At 35.7% G+C, this 23384-nt stretch overlaps 1 protein-coding gene across 2 annotated transcripts in view; it reads left to right on the forward strand.

Annotated features, from left to right (window-relative positions):
- Window positions 1–23384, forward strand: part of kto (mediator complex subunit kohtalo) — a 212389-nt gene that overhangs the window by 44554 nt on the left and 144451 nt on the right. For both annotated transcript variants that reach the window (XM_081769676.1, XM_081769675.1), the window contains exons 6-9: window positions 93–337; window positions 10698–10951; window positions 16242–16356; window positions 19785–19936. In XM_081769676.1, coding sequence (XP_081625802.1) covers window positions 93–337; window positions 10698–10951; window positions 16242–16356; window positions 19785–19936 — 766 coding nt within the window. The remainder of the gene's footprint in view (window positions 1–92; window positions 338–10697; window positions 10952–16241; window positions 16357–19784; window positions 19937–23384) is intronic.

A 23384-nucleotide genomic window follows, 5' to 3' on the forward strand; every position in this document is an offset into this window, starting at 1 on the left:
TGATGGTATCGAGATTAAACCTTTAACGATTTTTTTTTTTTTTTTAATAATGATACATTGGTACAAAAGTTATTGTGATTACTTTATTTCAGAATGGACTCAAACGTTGATAAAATTTCTGAAAGACCAACTACAGAAACTGCAAGAGTATTATCATTCGGGACCAGCTGCAGCGGGTGCGACGCCCACAGGTTCAAGTTCTGGATCCACTCCAAACATTATGGGTGCATCTCCAGCACCGTCTGCCTCTGCGAGTAGCACAGGCATGAACGAGGAACACAAAGTAGCACAGAGGCAGTGGCAGTATTGTACACAGCTTGCAAGATATCTTTACGAGGTAAGTAGTAGTTTGTGAAGTAAAAATGTTGGATTCCAGCAAAGGTTCATATCATAGGGGAGGTAAAATTGAAAAACATGGGCATGCACGCACATAGATTTAGTTTTGCGCATGTTTAGGACTGTGATAATATAACCAACTCGCTCCATGGAGATGTCCAGTATCTGGGCAATCTTTTTGGCGGATATTCAATGGTCCTCACAGCGCATGGACAGCATCACGTGTTTGCTGGTCTGTTGAGATGGACGGGCATCCGCTTCAGAGCTCATTTTCCACCGTGAAATGGCAAGTTTTAAAACGTGATATTCAGGTTTTTACACAGCTGTGTGAAGGACATTTCTCCCCCAGTATCTGACACATCTCCATATGAATTTCCTTTGCAGATTTTCCCTAGAGCCATAACGGTCCTCAGCTCGGACAACGTGAAACTTCTTCTCACCATCTTATCAGCAATGACAGATGTTGTACAATTATTATTCAATTGATTTTAACACAGTTACATATTAAGATACGAGACTTTCATATGCCAACAATTTTATTTGTCTACTTCAATTTAAAGGGAACAAATCCAAGAACTTGTCAGACCTCCTATCCCCTTCGTAAATGTAAGGGGTACGCTTGTGACAGGACTAAAAGGAACTTGAAGTATAATCGCAGTCTGGGTTGAGCTGGATAGAAGACTTAAGCTGGAAAATGTTGAAAGATAAATAATGACGGAACATGTTTCTTCGGTTCCATGTCTATAACACGAAGAAAGTTAACGTTGTCAAGAAAAAAATATCTGATTATGTTTCATTCACAGTGTACTTGACAATACTGTATTCACTTAATACTAATAACACCAGCAACGAGCTCAAAAGAAAGATGGAACACATGCACATGCACGATGTTGTCACTTGCATTCTGTACCATCTAGAGGTGCGGGCTCGAAAAAAAAAAATGTCTCGGTTTTTCTGGTTCGCTTTTTTGCTTGGGATTTTTTTTTTTTTTTTTTTTCAAAATTCTGCTTTAAAAGGATAAAGCAGACTGTTTCGCTTCTCTGCAACACAAAAACTCGTTTAATTAATCATCGATGCAGATAATAATATAAAATCTCGAAAATAAGCCATGAATTTCGAAAAGATTTTTCACACAATTTTAACTCTTTAACATTAGCAAAATTGTATGTACTACTTTTACCTCAAAATATCCCGCATCCTCTTTTTGAAACAAAATAAAATTAGAACATGAGAGAAATATATTTATATAATACTCTTAAAGGCTGTACATCAAGAGCTTCGTTTTTGGTGGTTCTGTAAATTCTTGAAATTTTACAGTTAAGTTTTAACTTTCATATACATTGTATGAACATATCGAACGAATTTTCTATTCATTGATCACATATGTAATAATCTGTTACAACCTATCAGCTGCTAACAAAATCGGTAAAGTCACTAATGTACTGACTGTTCTTTAAGCTTCTTTAGAATGGGATACCGAATTTTCTGTTCATGGATCATTATGCGTAATAGACTGTTCATCTGAGCGTGTGGTTTTCTAGGTTCTAAAATATATAACCAGCCCCGAAGGTTTCTGAATTTTTAACAAAAGAAATTCAACATATAATTACGGAACTCTCCCTTAAATTAAATTAAGTTGAAAAAAAAAAAAAAAAAAAAAAAACTAAGGAATACGTTTAAGAAGAGTGGAAAGAATCATCTGTTGTTCCAATTCACAAGAAAGACGACAAAACTGACTGTAGTAATTATCGAGGCATCTCTCTTCTGTGAACCTCCTATAAAATCCTCTCAAACGTTCTATTAGCAAGATTGATTCCATACGCAGATGAAATTATTGGAAATTATCAATGCCGATTTAGGAGAAATCGATCAACTATCGATCAAATATTTACTGTTTGACAAATATTCGAAATAAAATGAGAATATAATACCCAAGTACATAAACTACTTATTGATTTTAGAAAGACTTACGACTCGGTTAGAAAGGAAACATTATAAACATTCTTACAGAATTTGGAATACCGAAAAAGCTAGTTAGATTAATTAAAATTGTTTAAATTAATCCCAGAGTAAAGTCCGGATAGAAAAATTCTTGTCCACTGTAATAATCTTAAAAAACGAAGACCAGTAACTTTGAATAGCAATAGTGGTAATTATTAAGTTTGTTAATTTATTGGAACTACTAACTTCTTACGTACAATTACATACACATCGTTACTTTACAAAATCTTAAACACTATTCTCTTTATCGGAATCCCTTATCTTAAAAGCTGTAACTTCTTAACATAAATGCTACCCAACTTATTGTTACAGTATCACAACAGTAAATTAACAACTTTCCTCTTCTTCTGACTATCATATTACTGGCACTAAACAATAGGTCATTACATGCCAATCAACCACTGTCACTCAATTCAGCTAGCAACATTTCCTCTTCTTTTTCTCCTTTTAAAATTCTTGAGTTTATATAACTTCTTCCAAACATGACTAATACGTCCTATATATTTTAAGACTAAAATAATTATTTCACTCAACAATAAAATCCAAACCAGATAGTAGTCTGTATCACAATTCTGCAGATTCCGCAGCACCATTATGTTAATACTTATAAGCAAAAAAATGAAACTTCCCCAGGAGAAGTGGAAATTTTCTTCTCGATGCTTCTTCTTCAAGCTCTGTTTCGGATGCCTTTTCTTCACACGGTGATCTTTCTTCTTCCCCTTGTATATCACTGGCTCAGTTTGGACATCCTGTGGTAAAAGCTCATCCACTGTAATAATCACTCTAGATTCCGTAACCTGGATAGCATCATTTTCTTGTGTGGATATTTCCGTTAATTGATTACTAGTTGTGGTCAAAATAGAGTTGATAGACGCTCGCGTTATTTGTGGTTCTTCCTCACAATTTCTGGACACTAGACAAGGTTGCTTCTCAGATGTTGTTGGTAAATCCTTCTGCTGATTTTGCCTGTGCTGTACATTATTACATACAGAAGTTGGTTTGTTTACCCAGGTCTGTTCTTTGGCAAGAAACGGACACACATATGCAAAGTGTCCTTGGATATTACATCTAAAACACATTTTATTTGCAGCTGGGCAAATATCATCTCCATGACTGAGTAAGCAATATTTACATCGCTTTGCCGAGATGTAGGACTTTCGATAACATTGAAAACATTCATAAATTTGTGCTTTTTGCGGAAAAACAATTCTTTTGAGGTAAAACACATCTCTCACTAAGTAACGGATGAGAATATCTCGCTTTTAAAGTTCAGACTTAAACCAATATAAGTTTCCAATAGGTGCTTGCCGTGATGAATTTCCTACTTCTGCCGAGTCCTGAAATTTGTCATCCATCGTAGCTTTTCACTGTGGGTTTTCAGTATCCCATCCTCGTCACCAGTTGTAATAATCTTAAAAAACGAAGACCAGTAACTTTGAATAGCGATAGTGGTAATTATTAAGTTGGTTAATTTATTGGAACTCCTAACTTCTTACGTACAATCACATACACATCGTTACTTTACAAAATCTCAAACACAATTCTCTTTATCGGAATCCCTTAGCTTAAACGCTGTAACTTCTTAACATAAATGCTACCCAATTTATTTATTGTTACAGTATCACAACAGTAAATTAATAATTTTCCTCTTCTTCTGACTATCATATTACTGGCACTACACAATAGGTCATTACAGGCCAATCAACCACTGTCACTCAATTCACCTAACATCCACGAGCTTCCACATCGAGAATGGCCTGAAACAAGGAAATGCGTTATCACCATTATTATTCAACTTTGTTCTGGAGTACGCTATAAAGAAAATCAAAGATAGCAACCAGGGCCTAGAGCTGAATGGTATTCACCAGGTTATGGGATATGCTGATGGATAAATCTGGTAGGGATGATAGGAGAACAATCGAAAGAAATGCAGAGGCGTTATTAAACGCTTGCAGCGACATTAGTTTAGAAGTAAATGCAGAGAAAACTAAATACGTGGAAGTTCACGGGAATTGTAATGCGGCAAATTATGAATGCGTTAAAATATCAAATAATACTTTCGACAAAGTGGATATTTCAAATATCTAGGATCAATATTAACAGACCAAAATCATATCCATGAAGAAATTAAATGTCGACTGAAAGCAGGAAATTCGTATTGTTATTCAGTTCAAAATATATTGTTGTCGCGAATTCTATCGAGGAATTTCAAGCTTAAAATATATAAAGTTATAAGTGTGCTTGTTATGCCTTATAACTGTGAAACATGGTCGCTTACACTGAGGGAAGAACGCAGATTGAAAATATTTCAGAGTAAAATCCTGAGACTAATATTTGGACTCAAGAGGAACGGGAATGGGGAATGGCGGAAACTTCATAACGAAGAATGCATAGTTTATACAGTTTACCGAACATCGTTAGGTCATCAAGTCTAGGAGGTCATCAGATGGGCACGTCATGTAGCCAAAATGTAAGAAAGTAGGAACGCTTTCAAAGTTTTAACCGGAAATCCAATCGGAAAACAACAATTAGGAAGACCTAGATGCAAATGGGAGGACAGTATTAAGACTGATCTTGCAGAAATAGGAATATAGAGTAGAAACTGGGTCGAATTGGCTAAGAACAGAAGTCAATGGAAAGCTTTTGTGAACGAGGCATTGAAACTTCGGGTTCCATAGGCCATAGAGAGAGAGAGAGAGAGAGAGAGAGAGAGAGAGAGAGAGAGAGAGAGAGAGAGAGAGAGAGAATACATTTAAGTCAAGTCAAGCACAATTGCACAACAAACATGAGAGAGTGGTTAGTTTTTGCGCTTCTATCGGGGAATCCGGGATTCAGTCCCGCATTCGACCATTCTGACAAAAGTTTTTCTTAATTCCATCTGTGAATGTAGAGACAGTGCGTGTACTGTAAGTCCTGGCTGACTTCCTTTCTTCTTGTTTTTAAATCGTTGTTGTTACTAATTACCAGCAGTGACGGATTTGCGACGGAATTTCTCAACTTCAGGCTCCCCTCAAATAAAAATTAGGATTTTTTTTGTAAGAACTAAAAGTTAATAAGAAAACCCTTCCCAAAATACTTTTTAAATCTACCACTGGTTATCAGTATAAAATGGTCTTCAAGGTTGTATCCGGAAGATTATTGATAAATCATTGCACAGCTGCAATATAACAGAAATGTGGAAGTACGCTCTAACGGATATATTGATAAACGTAAGTTTAACTATGTGCTAGAAGCTTGAGTCCTAAGCAATAAGAAATGCACCACGGATGACTAAAAATGAAACGAACTAGAGAAGAAAATATGTCGATAACTCAGGAGTTAAAATAAAGGTAAATAGTCTCTAAAATTGCCCTCAAATACTACGTACTTTGTGTTCACTTTAATTCGTGAAACGTGTGCTCCATCCATCATGATGGTGAATTCCAGAGTGAAATATGGCATTTAAGCCACGAAATCTTATTTAACTAAGAGTGTACTATAAGAAAGCTATTTAGATAGAAAAATCATGAAAATGAAAAAAGCCAAAATTTTCGTTTTTTTAAAAAAAGTCAGCTTTTTGTAAAAAAAAAAAATCGATTCAAAAAAGCCGACTTTTCTGTATCTCTTGTACGATCATTATGAATAAATAATATTTCGTAATGTTTATCTCGCAGAAATTTATGAAAAATACGAGTAAGCAAAATTTAATATAAATACATATTTCCCAGCGTTTAATTGAATTCCGGGAAGCTGATCCATGTGAAGTTTTAACTTTTCTTCAGATCACTCGGGGATCCGTATAGTTGTGGGGCGGAACTCTTGAACACTAGGTCGACAATATTGTGGAATCGGACGATGCATGAGAAATTAATTAGCATTATCAAACTACTAGGCAAAAAGTACAACATACTACTCAGTAAGAAAAAAGAATAATTGTTCAACTGAATATAAAAAATACATTCAGTGTGCATCATTTCTTGAAAATCGTTGCTGTTGCATCCGCACACGAAAATATAAACAAAACTTATCTGTCGGGATTACTCGGTATACACTTCCAAGCCAAGCTGGTACAGAGGTAGATTTGTGCCAACTTCTGACCTGTCTTCTTTTTCGTTCCAAGAGTATCACTGAATTCTATAGATCTAACTTCCAAAAACTTCTACTTTTGTATTCATTACTGTAAAAATACATGGAAATAAAAGTTAGTGTTATTTTTAATTCAAATCAGAGTAAGAAATTTGGTGCAGGCAGATGTTGGTTGAAAGCTCCACAACCTCGTCAAGGTCTCTACCTCTGTGAGGGCCTACTTTTGACTGGAGAGGGACGTAAGATCATATGCACCATACAATCTTACGCCGGAGAACCAGATTCTAGCAAATTCCTTGATATTTCACTTAGCAAACCCTTTGGAATTCCTTTAATGCCAAAGATTTTGCTACGATACTTTATCAAGTAACTTGCTAGTGGGTGATGATGAGATGAAGGGTGAGGTAATTCTAACAAATTCCTTGGTATTTCACGATGCAAACCCTTTGGTATTCTTTCAATCCCAAAGATTTTGCTGCGATACTTTACCAAAGAATTTGTTATTTTCAGGAGAAAAATGAGGGCAGAGGATGGTGAAGTAGAAAGATGCTAGTGTATGTGTGCAAAGTAATGTTGAAGATGAGAAAATAAGGAAATTTGAAAGAAAGTGTTAGTGTAAGCAATAAGGGAAAATTAAAAATGAATAAAATGCTGCTATAGTTATAAAGGAATATTGTTGCAACAATTAACTTTGTTAATAAATAGCTTTCGTTATCAAAATGTAAGATGATAATTAAAAAATAAATTGCCTGTTTCGTAATTAAAACCGTGTAGATTAAGAATCAAAGAATGGTATACGTAATAAAAGGTAAAAATATGCGGAGCTCTGTCCAAAAGGAGGACGATAATGTTAGGGTTTATGTAGTTGACGCGAACATGACAATGTTGCCAGAGTGTAGAATAGCAATTATTCCAAATATTAGGAAAAGTATACCAATTCCAAATTACTTCTTCCATAGTAATTTTATACATTATAAACTTTTAATTTTCAGTAACTTCATGAAGTTTTATTAAATGTATTGACTAGATGGAAGGCCAAAAGTAATTGAAGTTTAAAAAATAATGAAAATCGTTGTTACCAAGGGAATTCTTTATGGATTTAGGGTTAGAAATGAGAAGACTCAATTACTCTAGATTTGACAGTGATACGAAGATCAAGTTGCCAGATATCAAGGTTATGTAAATTATACCAGATTTCGCACAACAATGAAGCATAAGAAAGCTTCTACCCATGAACTTATATGCGTTTGTGTGTGTGTGTCCATCTGGTTGGGTTGCGGTTTCACGATAAATTTTGTAAAATATATATGATTTTAATGAAATTCATATTATTTGTAGAGAGTTGCGAAATAAGCCTATTAGTTAGATTGAAATAAATGAAAACAATGGTAAAAAATTATTCTAAGTTTAAAATTTGCCATATATATAATCTGATAGAAAATGAAACGTTGGTTACGTCTGCAAAATTACTTAATTTAAATGCAATATGGCGTATATGTTATTCAAGCTTTCTCCAAGTTGATAAACTGCAAAACCATTTTCAAGCGCGCAAATCCAATAGCATAATGCTGTTTCATGCAGATCCTTAGCTCCATCACAAATTTGCCAGTAAATAAGTTTTCACAAAGTCGAGACATGGCTTACCTAGTTTTTACGTGCCTAACAACGATAGGTTTAATCTACTTTATGAAAATCTGTGAGTCGGAAACGGTACACTCTATTGTTTTTAAAAAAGTATAATTCCCAAAATTAATTTTCCACAGGAGCCTCTTATTGACTTTCCACCAAGTCAAGATCCGCCAACTAAACCACTTTATCATATTCAGCTGATTTTTAATAAGTATCATTAAAATATTAAAATTATATAAGCGCATGAGAGGTTAATTCAAATTAACAAAAAATTGGTTACTTCCCAATATGTCCTCCCGTGGGAAAACTAGATATTCTCCAAATGTATCGGAATAACAAGCTAGTTCCGTCTTCACTGGTAAGGTAACAAGGATAAAAATGGATGAGAGAAATATGGTATGGGAAAAGGAATGCATACCACCAAAATAAGTATAACGTAAGAGAAGTGTACTAAAAACGGCGAATAGAGCAAGTGAACGAAAGAAAGAAAGAGTTGAGTTGGAAGAAGCGCCGTGTCTATGCTATAATGTTGCTAGATCCAAAATATACATCAAAGGTAGGAACCATATATGAAGGGGTAATTTGGATAAGGGCGTATCGACCTATTTCCGGTAAAATGAGATATACATATCGGGTGTTCAGAAAGTAACTATGCAGTGCCACGTTGTGATGTACTAAATGATGTTCTGTACAATGTCTTCAAGAACATGCAGAAACGTGTGCAACTGTGTCTTCAAGTGCAAGGGGATCACTTCCAGCATCTCTTATAACTTCCATAACATTAAAGTTTAGTTTCGAGTTACTTTCAGTTGTTTAAAGTGATTTATGGAAAATAAAATACGATAAAGTTATGAAATGCATAGTTACTTTCTGAACACACTGTATTTTCTGCAAGTTTGAGCATGTCCATATGTGTCTAGGTGATGTTAAGATAATATCTCTGCTCCGTAGAGAACAACTGTCTCCAAAAATGGTGTGTGAATACGTTGGTTAGTTGGATGAGGGCGTTTGTTTTTCTGCTCTCCTGAAAAATGGAAGAATTGCTAGTTACGCCCTTATCCAAATTTACCCCTCATTATCATCAAATTTTGCATCTTGATTATTGCCATTGTAAAATCGGTTTGCGACGCTGAAAATATGAGTAGGATGACTTCACTAAACTGTTCCCAAATTCCATCATTGAAATAGGATGAATCTACTATTGTAGGGACTAAAAAAACAATTTAATAAGATGTTAACTTTTAGGGACTACTTTTACAGTCAAACAAGTTTGATAAATGGTCGCTTCCAATTTCAAATGCACAGTGGAATCATGTAAAACTAGTGGTAATAAATAATCTCAAAATTGAGAATGAAATTCGGTCACATGGGGTCACAGTGGCTTAGCGGTAGAGAGCTCATCTCTGGAGAGACTAGTAGCTGGTTCAGTTCCGGAGCACGCAAGTTTGCAGTGGACAACATATGTCCGTGGGCTTTCTTTTTAGTTCTCCCATTTTCTCCTACATTCTCAATACAGTGGCTATTTCATGATCATTCACATCCATTAAGCATCCGTCTCCTTTAGCCTAAAGGACTTAGCAGTGTGACGAAGACTAGCAATTTCATTTAATTTTATTCTCGAAAAATGATCACATTGACTTAATTTTATATTCTTTTTACGTGATTTAAAAGAAAAATGGAAATAAAATCTTTGTGTAAATGTTTCATTTCTATGTTGACTTTTTATTTGCATTTTCTTTAGTTTGCTTGAGTTTTCTATTATTATATTTGATATACTAATACTGATATATGTACATGACATTCAAAAATACTCTAGTAATAATTCAATTGTTTCATGTCGAGGATTATTTCTTTAACCTTTAGACGCCCACCAGATATTTTAACGAAACCGTAGACTCTCACGTTGGGGGTTCTGGTGCTGCCCCCCCTAATTATCACAGAGTCATGATTCATACACCGTTGAAAATCACAGATTTCAATGGGGTAACACTCGTGCAATTCCCGCCATATTTGTAGAAGGCGTAATTGGAAGCTGTGCTGTGGATGTTTGTCGTAAAAATAAATGTAATTTACGTCAAAAAACTGGAACGCCAAAAATTTGGCCAACTTTGCCCTTCCCTTACTCCTCTCATGTAAGCAAGAAGTACAAATGCAGGATATTACCATGTAATGGCCTATTTTAATGCTTCACATACTAATTTTTATGAATGTACCCCCAAAAAATGTGTTTAAAAAAACACTACCTTTACCCTCCTCCCGGCCGTGGTAGCCCTTCCCCCACACATAAAATGCACGCCGGCGGAAAGCTGCATCATTCAGGAATCCATTGGTACAGTCCGTAGCAAGAAAGGACGGAGTCTTTTGCTCCAAAATAAGTGTGCAGGGGAGGACGCCGAGATTTCTCTTGGCATGATTCGTGCCACTTAGACGTTATGTTGATTCCCTGCGCTGTTAGGCGGTTTCACAATAAACTTACATGCTCATGTTGCAGGTATTTTGCTGCGGACTGTACCAAAATCATCTTCCTACCTTAATTAGGGGCTGAACCATCGAGGTCATTTGTTGCGTCGGTGGGCGTTTAAAGGTTAGCATTATTCGTTTTACAACAGCGTATTGTACAACACCTTGGAGATTATAATTTTATTTATTCTTATTTTTTTTAACAGGAAGGACTTCTGGAAAGGCAGGAATTTCTCCAGTGGGTTTTAGAACTTATAGAGAAACTACGTTGTCCTGATGATGGTATTTTGAAACTTATTTTACCTCTCACTCTGCAATACCTAAGTGAATTTGTCCAATCGGAATTGCTATCACGAAAATTGGCCCACCAATGCGCTCGGAAGTTGAGCCAGTTATGTTCAGAATCAGCAGCGGCTTCTCCACGCACCCAGAGTCCGTTACTGTCCACCAATAATAATGGGTAAGTAAAAAGACATAACGCAAATTAGACAATTCATTAACGAATTTTGATATTTTTATAAAAAGGCCTTGTGTCCATCTTAAACATAAATTAAACATAACTTTCTTACAATTTAACTCGTTAATTTATAATAAAGAATACAGACAGCCTTGTAAGAAAGTTATGTTTAATTTATGTAACGAATTTAATAACTTCATATGTGTGTATCAAGTAAAATGAAAGTTTCTTAACTCTCGTGGTATCAGATCTAAAGAAGCGTGCTGTATATTTGGGGTCTTTTCTTACCCCAATGTGGTTCTAGCAGCTGAATGAAAATAACATGTAAGATATATATACAGGGTGAGTCAAAATAAGTGTTACAAGCCAATATCTCGCGAACTATACACCATATAAGAAAAATATTAAGAGACAATGTACAATACAGAGGGGCCTAAGAAATGAGTCAAACATTAGGTTTCCCCCGCCCCCCATGTTGGGGGGAGGGGGGTGAACGTGAAATTTTTAAATGGGAACATAGGTCGAGTGATACCTCGTTCGAAAGAGCTTGAAAAATTGAACAATTTTTGTGGAAAACAATTTTTGATATGGGGCACCGTTTTCAAGATAGACCCCAAAATTGGTCCTGTATCCGATAAAATTTCCAGTACTTATAAATCGGAAACGTATGAGTAGTAAACGATTAAACAAAAAATGAAAAACGAAAACATCATAGGCAAAGTGGAATGATGTTGTCGTGGTGTTTCCAGGGCCCTAATCATGGGGCCCCGGGACCTATTTCAAAATTTCAAATGGGAATATACCTGTAGGTTGAGTGATACCTTGTTTGATAGATTATGGAAAACCAAACAGCTTATTAAAAAAATTATTTTGATTTCGGGCAGGCCTGTTTCAAAATGGCCGCCGGAAATGGTTCCACATTCAGATAGAAAGTGCAGTGTTCAAACTGAGTGTTCACTTATATTCAGATTTGAAATTTTAAAATTGGTCCTGGGGCCCCATGAAGGGGGCCCTGGGGCACCACGACAACACCATTCCACGTTGCCTATGGCGTTTACCTTTTTCATTTTTTGTTTCATGTTTTTCTACTTAGCCGTTTCCGATTTATAAGTACTGGAAATTTTATCGGATACAGGACCATTTTTGGGGCCCATCTTGAAAACGGTGCCCCATATCAAAAATTGTTTCCTACAAAAATTGTTCAATTTTTCAAGCTCTTTCGAACGAGGTATCACTCGACCTATGTTCCCATTAAAAAATTCCACGTTCACCCCCCTCCCCCCAATATGGGGGGCGGGGGAAACCTAATGTTTGACTCATTTCTTAGGCCCCTTTGTATTGTACATTGTTTCTTAATATTTTTTATATATGATGTATAGTTCGCGAGATATTGGCTTGTAACACTTATTTTGACTCACCCTGTATATATGTGCACAATAGCAATAAGGGTTGTGTATCAGAACAATACACTTTTCAAATACAGCTCCATTATTGCAAGTATTATGGATCATATATATAAAATCACAGAGCCCGTATTATATGTAATATCATTTTGCCAAATATTTACATAAATATGTAAGGAAGAAAGCTAATTATATGTAGGGAGATATGTAATATCAAAATATCAGTTTTATAAAGCTAAAGTTTTAGCTAAAATATTAGTTTTTCTATATATTTTTGTTTTTTTATGCAATTTGAATGCTTCATATTGTATACATACACTGTACATGTGATATTTAATTTAATTAAGCAAATTTGAAAATGAATTTGCTAAGCTTTTTGATAATTATTCATTCATTAAACGTGAAACAAAACTTAGTTCAACTGGAAAAAAATATATTTTGGAATATTAGTAGAGGGCATATCAAATATAATAGAAAGTTTTCACAATGTACTTACCAAAACTATCCTTGCGTGGATTTAGGAACGTAGCACTAACATATAAACTGCATTCAGTTAAAGCAGTTCGTTGTTTATTTCTAAACACTTACTTATTGTATGACAGTTTAAGAAATGTTACAATTTTTCTAATATTCAAATACAGTCCAAACACTATCTGAGGCACTTATTTAGAAAAACAGTCCACCACGATATGTTTTGCGACGTTTTCAAAAGACATAGAAAGACGTTTGTCTGACATTACATTTTTATAGGAAGAGAATGACCTTTCTGCGTCATATGATGTCACTGGGGCGTATTTCATGAAGTGAATTTTCTCGGGGGAAATATTATGCAGATCTTCTGCAACTTCTCCACTCAGGATTTTATACATACAGAAATATGACGAACTCAGGGTTCCTTTCCAGCACCCTGTGAAACTTAGCGGCAACATTCACACCAGCTTCTCCTCCAACAACATCTAACTTCTTTCTCGAATTCTTCAGGACATTCAGAGATTCCTGAAGCAAGAGTCCAGAAGTTTTCAATTTCTTGATGCTCTCCGAATGCCAACCAAACTTGCTTGTAATGTACGCAAGCAAAGGAGACATCTTGGGATCAGAAAACGCAGCTTGCGCTTCACGCATGGAAACTGCAATGTCGGCGGGAAAAAAGTCTACAACGGATTTGACACCCTTAAAAATGTTCGTTGTAAAATGCCACTGCTTCTAGCCCCGTTTTGTTAATATCGGCTCGGGAGGAAGAGATGCATTTGGCAGACTTTCCTTGAAACAGTGGACTCTTTGAGGAGCTTTCAAAAACACCTTTTTTCCACTGGATATAAGTTTATTCACGTCAGGGAAGTTGCTTCTTACTTTCTCTGCGACACGTTGAAGTGCATGTGCAGCACAAGTGAAATGAACTAAGTTGGGGTAGAAAGCTTTGGGTGCGTTATCTGCCTTTAACATGTACGTTGCAGAGTCGGTGTACAAAACAAGAACTTTCTCCTGTTCAACACCACTTTCAGGCCATCATTTACGAATCTTCCCACGGAAGAATAATTGATACATTCAAGCTCCTTGCAATATATCAAGTAGGATTTGGAGGTCGAGTTGGGATCTAGCTTGCCAACTATTAAGTTTGCTACAAAGCGTCCCAAACTGTCGGTGGTTTCGTCTTCAGCCACCCATATATAGGAGTCACCGATAAGAGCGCGAATTGCTTCGACACTTTTGTTGTAGCAAGCATCGAGGTAGTTTTTTCGCAGTGTAGATTCGTCTGGGATATTTCGCTTGCAATACTTCAAGAAATCCCGGTATTCTGGCACTTGAAACTTGTTCCAAGGAATGTTTGCAGCTACCATTGCACCACACTTGTCCCCGAGAAACTCATTGTCCGATGAAGAGATTCCTGTTGCATCTGCGTCAAAAGAACTTTTTTGTGAGAAGAAGATTCCCGTTTCTTTCTCGTGTGAAGCGTTGTTCGTATATGTTGTTCCAATTGCGATTTCATGGAGTAACTTATCGTTTTGTCCTACTGTATAAATCACCACCTTACCATCGGTTGTAAAAACATCATCTACAGCAACCCATGATTTTAACTTAGATGCTAGCGATGATACAACCGGTGCCGTGACGAAATATCAATACACAAAACCTCAATCCACGATAAACACGTCCACAAGGCACCGTCTGTTCGTATGAAGGAATTTTCCACAGTACGGCTACTTTTGTGTCAGACAGCACGGAGGGATGAAACCGACAGGGTAGCTTTCCTTGAAAGAGTGACGGAATGAAGTGCCTCAAGCAGTGAAATCTTCAATGCCAGAAATCTAAAATTAGGTTTGACCTTTTGCTCCCCCCCCCCCCCCCCTCCTAAAGCTTGAAATGCAGTGCAGGACAGGGCAGATTTCTCGGAAATTCCAGTAAGATTTCTATAAGTTGTTTTGTATCCCTTACAACATCCACAAGTAGAGAATGGTCAGGAATTACAAGAAACTGCTAAGATATTTGATTTTATGTAAAATATCTGAAAATATGAAATATTTGAGTAAATATGTAAAGTAAAACCTAGGTATTATGATCTTCTTCGCGTGATTCGTGAAGATTTGTACTTTTTTCGAAACTACATGGAAGGGTAAAGTAATTACGTATAATCCGGACTCTAAATATCACATTTTACTTCAACAAAACATTACTGCCATCTAACATCTGTTTCTTCATCCATTTTTTTTTTTAATTACAACAATGCATATATAAATAAGAAAAAAAATAAGTAAAAATGTTACTTGAGAAAGCATAGTATAGTGTTGTTGAGTATTTATTTTTGAAAAATAAGCACTTATCCACAGAAATTTTGCTTGCAAAGAAAATAAATAATATTGAAAATCGTATATTTAATAGCTGACCCCATTTAATGTATGTCAAAGTAATTTACTACCAACGGTCGTATAACCGTGATTATATTACTAAATTATAGCAAAATGTCCACAGCAAAGACATCTGGAGAATGAGAAGCCTATGTGAACTTCAGAATGGTTTCTTTATAGAAAAAAAAGTCGAAAAAGACCCCAGATGCCAAGGGAGGGTTTAAAAAAATTAAAATATATAATTTCGATCGAAAAATCTCTCTCTTATTTTGGTATATAACACCTTCGACTGGCAGCTATCATGTATGAGGATAGTTCCAAATGTTCCCGGTCTGACACAGAAATATCATGCTAGTGATAATAAGCCGTTCATAGCTTATAGTTCCATCTGTGAAATTCCAGTTTCAACTGTATATCTTACATCAGTTCTTTGGATGCAGTAATTTGAATCAATCACTGTGACAAAACTAAGTCGCGGTGTTCCCGTACTGCATGACAATGCCCCAGTCTACACAACTGCTGTTGCCAAGGCCCTGTGGCTTTGAGGAGCTGCAGCATCCACCATACAGCCCAGATTTAACATCAAGTGATCTCGAAGCTAACGAAAATATTCGAGGAAGAAAATTTTCTTACGACAATAAACTGAAAGACGCCGTTATAAACCATTTTGCCGACAAGAGTACTTTTTTTTTCCCATAGGGATATACATATTAATCAAAAGACGTGGAAAGTGTATTGAAATTCCTGTGAAAGTGTACTCCTTGGGATATGCTTCTTGGATCACTTTCAGTTTTCTAAAGTGTCAGAATGGTTGCGTTATGGACAATATATTAAATCATTCTGAAATACTTAAAAATAACTTACATCTTTGTTGACTTTTAAATATCTTTAATGAGTTTTAATGCCTCTCCTCTTTAAAAAAATAAATTTAAAAAACTGTATTTTTGTTCTCTCTTTTGCATGTATACTTTAAGATCCTCAGTTTGTATTATAAGATTATGCAATTTGAGGAATATAATATATGATGATCTGAAATTTTATTTTTAGCAACGTAATATCCCAGTCATCAAATCAAGTGAATCCCTTGGCTATGACCTTCAATGAATGTATGTCGTGTGATCATCATCGGAATATTATTCTTGGCTTTAGTGCAATTGTACAGGTAAGTGATAGAAATTTCTGTTCTGTTTGCTTCGTTTCCGTTCAAGCAGAAAATAATTTAATTCCGAACTTTTGTAACAAGACAGCTATTTGTTATTTTTGTGTTGCTGTTATTTTTAAAACTTATCAACTTCATGGGATACTTCTAACCTTCTCTGAAAGATCCACCACATAGAATATATATATAGGATGGACATAAAGTGTCTCCCTGATGACAAACATTAATAAGAAGAAAACTAAGAATGATAGAAGCATGCGGTTTGTGGCAAATAATAAGAAAACTTTTTTTTTTTTTTTTTTTTTTTTTTTTTTACTTGGTTTAGAGGATTTTCACATGTGCTCCATTAGTTGCCCTCAAGACATCCATGTGTGGCTCGCGTAGCGTAGTCGCTAACGCTTTCGCCTTTGGTGCGAGCGGTCCCAGGTTCGATCCCCGGTGAGGGCATTCGGTCGAAAAAGCGTAAAATAGTTTTTCATGCCAGCCATCCTGAATGAGGTTTTCCTGGGTTTTCCTCATTCGCACCAGGCAAATGCTGGGGTGGTACCTAACTTATAGGTCCCAGGCTGCTTTCTTTCTTTCTCCCCTTTCTCCGTATAGTGTGATCACCGAGGGACGTCATCTCTCTATATGTGACGGGGCTATATGGCTTTAGATGCCGAAAACCCAGAAATCTAAAACCTAATCCTAATCAAGATATCTATGTGATATTCAATTTTCATCCATGTGTTACTCAACATTTCAGGAGTTACTGTGTCTGTTGCGACCCTTATCCTGTTTTTGAGTGTTGCAATATCACGGACAGGTGTTGCGTAAATCTTGTCTTTAACATAATCCCACAGGAAATGTTGCTGCATCGGAAAAAAACACTAGTTTTAGGTACTCGCTGTCACTGTCAGTTTTGTTTAGAATGTCACATGCTAAATTTGCGCGGTAGAGACGGTCTTCTTGTGTTAATGCATGAAAAATCTGCATCTTATATGCGTATAACTTCAATCATTTGTGTAAAAATTTTTTAATGCAGTTGACTTCGGGATGTCCAGTTCATGTGATGCGCAACGCAAGAATTTCCTTGGGCTTCGAATTAAAGCAACACGAACAGCTTCCTTACATTCCTCACTAACACTCGGTCTACCTCTTCTATCACGTTCTAAAACACTTCCTACTGCAACAAACTTGCTATACTATTCCTTTATGCTCTTAATATCTGATGGCTGCTGTCCAACCTCTCCTGAATGTTCGTTGAATTGTGACAGGAGATTTTGCTTCATGATATCACAACACACTTCGCTTTCTGCTGTGCTGACGCCATTTTTAAACAAATGACTGTCGCGCTTCAGTAGATGGCAGCACAGGCTGTTGCAAAATCTTAAAGTATCATGCAAGCGATGTTTTCAGACCGCATGCTTGTATTAGTCTTTGTTTTCTTGTTTTATCACAACGATACTTTATGTCCATCTTATATTAGACCCGAAACATACAATCTCTTTCTGTGTTTGCGTGTTCGTTTTTTTTTTTTTTTTTTTTTTTATATTCCTCGCTAAGAATGGCTTTTCGAAAGCAGTTATTTTTATTTGAGTGGTTCTTCGTTTATTTGTATTTGGATGTGGATTCAAATTGTCAAAAATAATTCTAGCAAATAGTGGGAATGCAATGCCTTTTCTTTTAGAATAGGAGGTACAGTGTACTATTATCACGAACATTTGGTCCTAAAATTCTGGACTTGGGTATTACAGCTGTTTTTTTTTTTTTTTTTTTTTTTTTTTTTTTAAGTAATGTAAATTTTTAGTACTTTTTTTTTACGTTAAACTATAAATATCACGTCACATTTCAAGGAAAAGAAGGAAGAAAGTGAATATACTGTCAATTGACCTAGGGAGGACTATAAAAACAACAAACAACTTCTTTTGGCCTAGAACCTTCGAAACACCTGGAATTTAATTAAAGTCTTTCCAGTCTTAGAACAAAGTAGACGTAAACAAAGCGCAATATATTGCTCCGCGGCTCACACGTGCTTCAGCAGCGAGAGACGTGAGCAGCAAGATCGTCTGCTAGCTTACTGTCGTCGCATAATTTCCGAAGTGTAAGGCTACGTTGGTTGGTAAATAATTAACGCACTGGTACTAACTACTGCTATGCTGGAAATATGTATTTTCTTAAATCGTTATATAAACGATATTGTCTCTGTTCCTGTTGTTCTCTTTTGTGTTTTATAACACGAGACGAAAATGGATTATTATCACTCATCGTCGCCATGAAACTCTGCATTCTACAATTTCAAATGAGCGGGGTCGGCGCGCGAACACGTACGCATGCGCAGTAAATATTATATGTCCAAGTACAGGTTTGGTTAAAATAAAGCTACATCTGTTGTTAAATATTATATATATTGCGTTTCTTATCACAAAATGCAGGATAAATTCAGACATATTTATTCCAAATTATTAATTTACTAGGGATTTTATTGCGGTAGGATACTAGTGCAGTGAGAACAACAACCAATCACTGGTCATCGACCGACTGGTAGTCATGTGGGTTTGTTTACATCTACTTTTTTCTAAGGCTGGAAAGAGAATAGAAGGACTAAAATTTTTAAAATTACTTTCATCGATGTTTTTAAAGTAAGTTTTTAGATGTAAATTTATGTTTTTTTTTTTTAATGAATCGTATACTTAGGTTTTTTGTTTCTGGTTTTTTCCACCAACCTTCTACTTTAATCTTTTGCTTTATGCTACTATAAAATATGCGTATTTTAGTCAGTTCTTATTTTACAATAGCTTAAATAAACAGTATTTATTTGATATAGTAGTATAATGCGTGTTTTAATTAATCAGACAGAAACTCTTTTTTTGTGTGTGAGAAAATATAAGTCCATTAATACATAACAAATCTTCCTTACTGCATTTCTTATAGCTCGGAAAATGAAAATGTAGGAAGAAAGACAAACAGATCTGAAAAATTTAAAAGAACACGAAAAAGCTCAAATTTGAAAATAAACATTTATTAGACACCTTAGAGAAGGTAGTGCGCCAAGGACTGTAGTCCTGTTTAAAGAAAAGTTTGAGAGTCAATCTTTGAAGATCTGTCGCGCTCGAAAGTGGTATATAATTTGATATATAAGCCGTGGTAAATAGGTTTCGAAGGAATGAAGACTATATACTTGTGTTTGTTTGAATCTGACTTACGAATACGGACACAGGGCTTCTACAATTGAATATAGAGACACGGCTTAAAACTTCTAACAGGGACAGTGGTTCTGAAGATGCGTATTCAGAATTTTTTTTTAAACATAACTTTATAATTACTGCCGCACGTGCTCTATTCATCATTGTTTTTGCATGTGCTGCTTTAATAGTATATATTTAATTGTAATCCTTGTTTTATTCTAATGTAGAATTGTCGTTAAAATGACCGTTATGTTTGCTTTTCAGGAAATAACTATCGAATGTCCGACAGCTCTCGTGTGGAATTGTGTAGGAGAAGGAAAGTCATCGTCGGTGCTTAGTGGATCCCCTCTCGATCTCCTGCCCTGCCCTCCGTCAGTGTTGCCAATGCCTCCACGAACTAACAACGCGCAGTTGAGGTAAAGCGTTCCTTATTTCTTCATTGGTATTTGTTTTAGGACAATGTATACAATATTTCAAATATAACTTGAGTGCAAATACCGTAGCGATTGGAAAACTGTAATATAATGACTAGTTGTCGAGGGATGACGTGGGGAATGGCAAGTTGTAAAGTGGGGAGCATTGAATGTTGTAAAGTTGAAATTTTTGAGTAAAGGTACTGTATACTGTTGTTGGATTTAACAGGAGTCCTACAAATTGGAAAGTCAGGGAAATTAAAGATGGGCAGGAAATGTCAGGGGAGAATTAGAAGTTTCGTCGAACATTCTTGCTCTGATAAATGGAGAACACTTAAAAATAATAGAAATATCTTTAACGTAACTTCAAAATTCTTTGTACATAATGCCATTATGAATCCTTGATTTATTGTGTCAAGTCCTTCACAGGATCACATCTTATGAATGCGTGTTTGCCGACTACGGGATACCTGAACTGAACCCAGTGTAGCTTCTATTTACTAATGCAGAGCTACTTCGTTTTATCTTTTTCTGTCCAAACCCTTTTTCTCGACCCTTTTGTACTTCAGTCTCCCTGCGTTTATTTTTTAGGATTACCATACCAGGGCTCAAGCGAGTCACTTTTTTAACTAAAAGTTACTTCTTTTGGGAGGTAAAGTGACTTCTAAGAAAAATATTATAAAAATAAACGGCAAAAGGCAGAAACTTGTAACTCATTACTCTTCTGAAGGCTTCAGTATTTGCTGGCACATGTGAAACAGTCAGCTTTATTCTCACTTCAGCTTTTATTCTTTCTAAAGCACAGTGAATGGTTGGTGAATGCTTAAGCTCTCAAGGTGGGGCAGGCCGGTAGCCAGCCCAAAAATGTAGAGGGGTCCTGGCTGAAGTTAGGAGGAGGGGATGATCCAACCATATTATAGTTCATCACCATATTATAATTCATTTGCAAGCCTACAGTGAAAATTTTAGGGGGGGCAAGCAAAAATTTAGGGGGTCCGGCCCCCTAAACCCCCTGAATACGAGCCTGACGTGGGGTTGAGAACCCTTCTGTGTCTATTCTTCCTTCTATCATAATAGTCTTAGTTTTCTCTTGTAATAGTTAACGCTCCGCTCAACGTTGTGTGTGTGTTTGTGTGGTTCATCATATTCGTCTTGTGTTATGCTTCTTGTATGTTCTTCTTAAGAGTAGGTGATGAATTTGAATATTTCGTAGCTTTGAGAACCTTCAATGCTAAGTTAAATATAATGTCTGGGATGAAGAAATTCGGAAATAGGCCAGAACTGGTTCCACTTACTCAGAAGCTTCTTACATCTGCTAAGTCTGCTTACCGTAATTACAAAGCATACTTAGAAAACCTAAGAAAGAAGGAAGCTCAAAAAGAAGAAGTAAAGAAGAAAAGATGAAACAAAACAAAGAGAGAGGTGATGGTTGAAATTGGCAAAGGAAAAAGGGGGCATGATGAGATTTTGGTCACTTTTTCGTGTGCTTTTGGTCACTTTTCAACTATTTACAAGAACCCAGACCACTAGGAGCCCTGCCATACTTAAATAACAGCAAGCACCTTAAGGCAATTGATTCAGTTTATTTTATTTTTGTTTTATTTTAAAATAATAATGGAAACTGTGATTTTTAGTGGGTATTTGTAAGATATTTATTGTAATTATTTGGTTAGTTAGCATTTTCGAATTGGTTTAATAATTGTTAGCCAAATTGGATCTTCAGTGAAAAGTTTAATCTTCGTAAATTTCGGTACATACTGCTTGCTTATTATCCCTGGTGTGATAGAAACGTGTTGAATCGGTAGACTGGAATATGTGAAACCTGCTATGTCACTTGCATTTATTATTCAGTAACTCTCCAGCTCGTCGAGGAAAGTTTTCTGAGATCACAGGATGCACAAAGTCCCTAGTAGTGGTTTCCTGTGAAGTTACGCGGCATCCGCTGATTGGAAAATGTCAGTAGTTTTCAGAGGACATTGAAAATTTGGAACTATGTCATTAAATTGCTACAACAAGCAGCGCTGCCAAACACAATATCTGTAGAGACACTGAAGAAGGCAACAAATTATCCATTTATCAAGTGCAAATTGGCCATCTGCAAGATAATAGCCATTAAATGCCAGTCCCTTCCTCCATAGGTTTTCAAATTCAACACAATGTCCCCATTCATCTTTGATGCTACAGAGAAATTTTTACAAGATGTCATGATTCGATGTGTAAAACCAGAACTACTAAAATGCTACAGGGCTATTAAATTTTCATGTGAGAAAAACGTAAAATCTTATTCTGAGCAAAAATGTTGACATTGGATTTGCTGCCAGACATTTTCTCGAACAGATAAGAACAGAGGGCAAGGAACAACAAAAGCTTGAATTTTTACATGACTTTCGCTGAACCCTAACTTCTATAATTACCGAACTTCAACAGAGAAGTCCTCTAATGCACAAAACAGTTAAGGTAAGATCCTCAAGTAATTCAACATTTACTCCCTTAGGTCGAAACAGGTTCTCTCTTTTAGACAAATTTCATACGTTTCATATCATAGATGATATGCTTGCTATTAGAAAGATAATAATAATAATAATAATAATAATAATAATAATAATAATAATAATAATAATAATAATAATAATAATAATAATAATAATAATAATAATAATTCTATTTCATCAGTCTAAACACAATGAAGTTCAAGTCTTCCAGAGTTGTAACGAATTAGGACTTGATGCCGTTTACAGCAAACATCTTGTTGGTACTGTGGTACTGAAGAATACAAACATTTATGGACGATTGTAAAAACTGGGCTGTCATTCTCACATGGAAAGACAACGGTCGAGGGAGAATTTTCCATTAATAGATCAATCTTAATGTAAAATATGCATGAAAAGACTATTGTAGCATATAAACATATTCATAATCTGGTATAAGAGGCGGGAGGCATCGAACATGTGTAAACCACCAGAAGGATGATGCTTTACGTGAAAGGTTTCAGGAAACGCTACGAAAAACATTTGCACCAGTATAGAAGGAAGAAATAAGTGAGCACAACAAAAAGGAACCTGAAAAGGGAAAATGTTGGATACACAACTGAGAAACTTGGAGCAATAGAGTTTACGTCTGAAACGGAAAAGTGATGCAAAGGAGAGTTGATTGATACCGTTCATTAATACCGAACTGAACGAGACTAAGAAGAAAAGGCATTCCTTGACGTAAATTTCAGTAACTCTCTGGGCGAAAGTCAGTGTTTGGTCATGATTTTACATTAATCTAATTTTTAATTATAGTGTAATTAGTTCTAATTAAAATACACTGCTGTTTTCGATTTCTGTATGATATTTTTAATCATACATAACTGTTATAAAGCCCTTGCAATAAAACAAATGCTTATATATTTTTTTAAATAATAATATTCTAGTGAAATAAATGTTAAGATCTTTATTGAGATTTAGAG

Source organism: Thermobia domestica, chromosome 8, assembly GCF_964235325.1.
Source record: "Thermobia domestica chromosome 8, izTheDome1.hap1.1, whole genome shotgun sequence".
NCBI lineage: Eukaryota > Metazoa > Arthropoda > Insecta > Zygentoma > Lepismatidae > Thermobia > Thermobia domestica.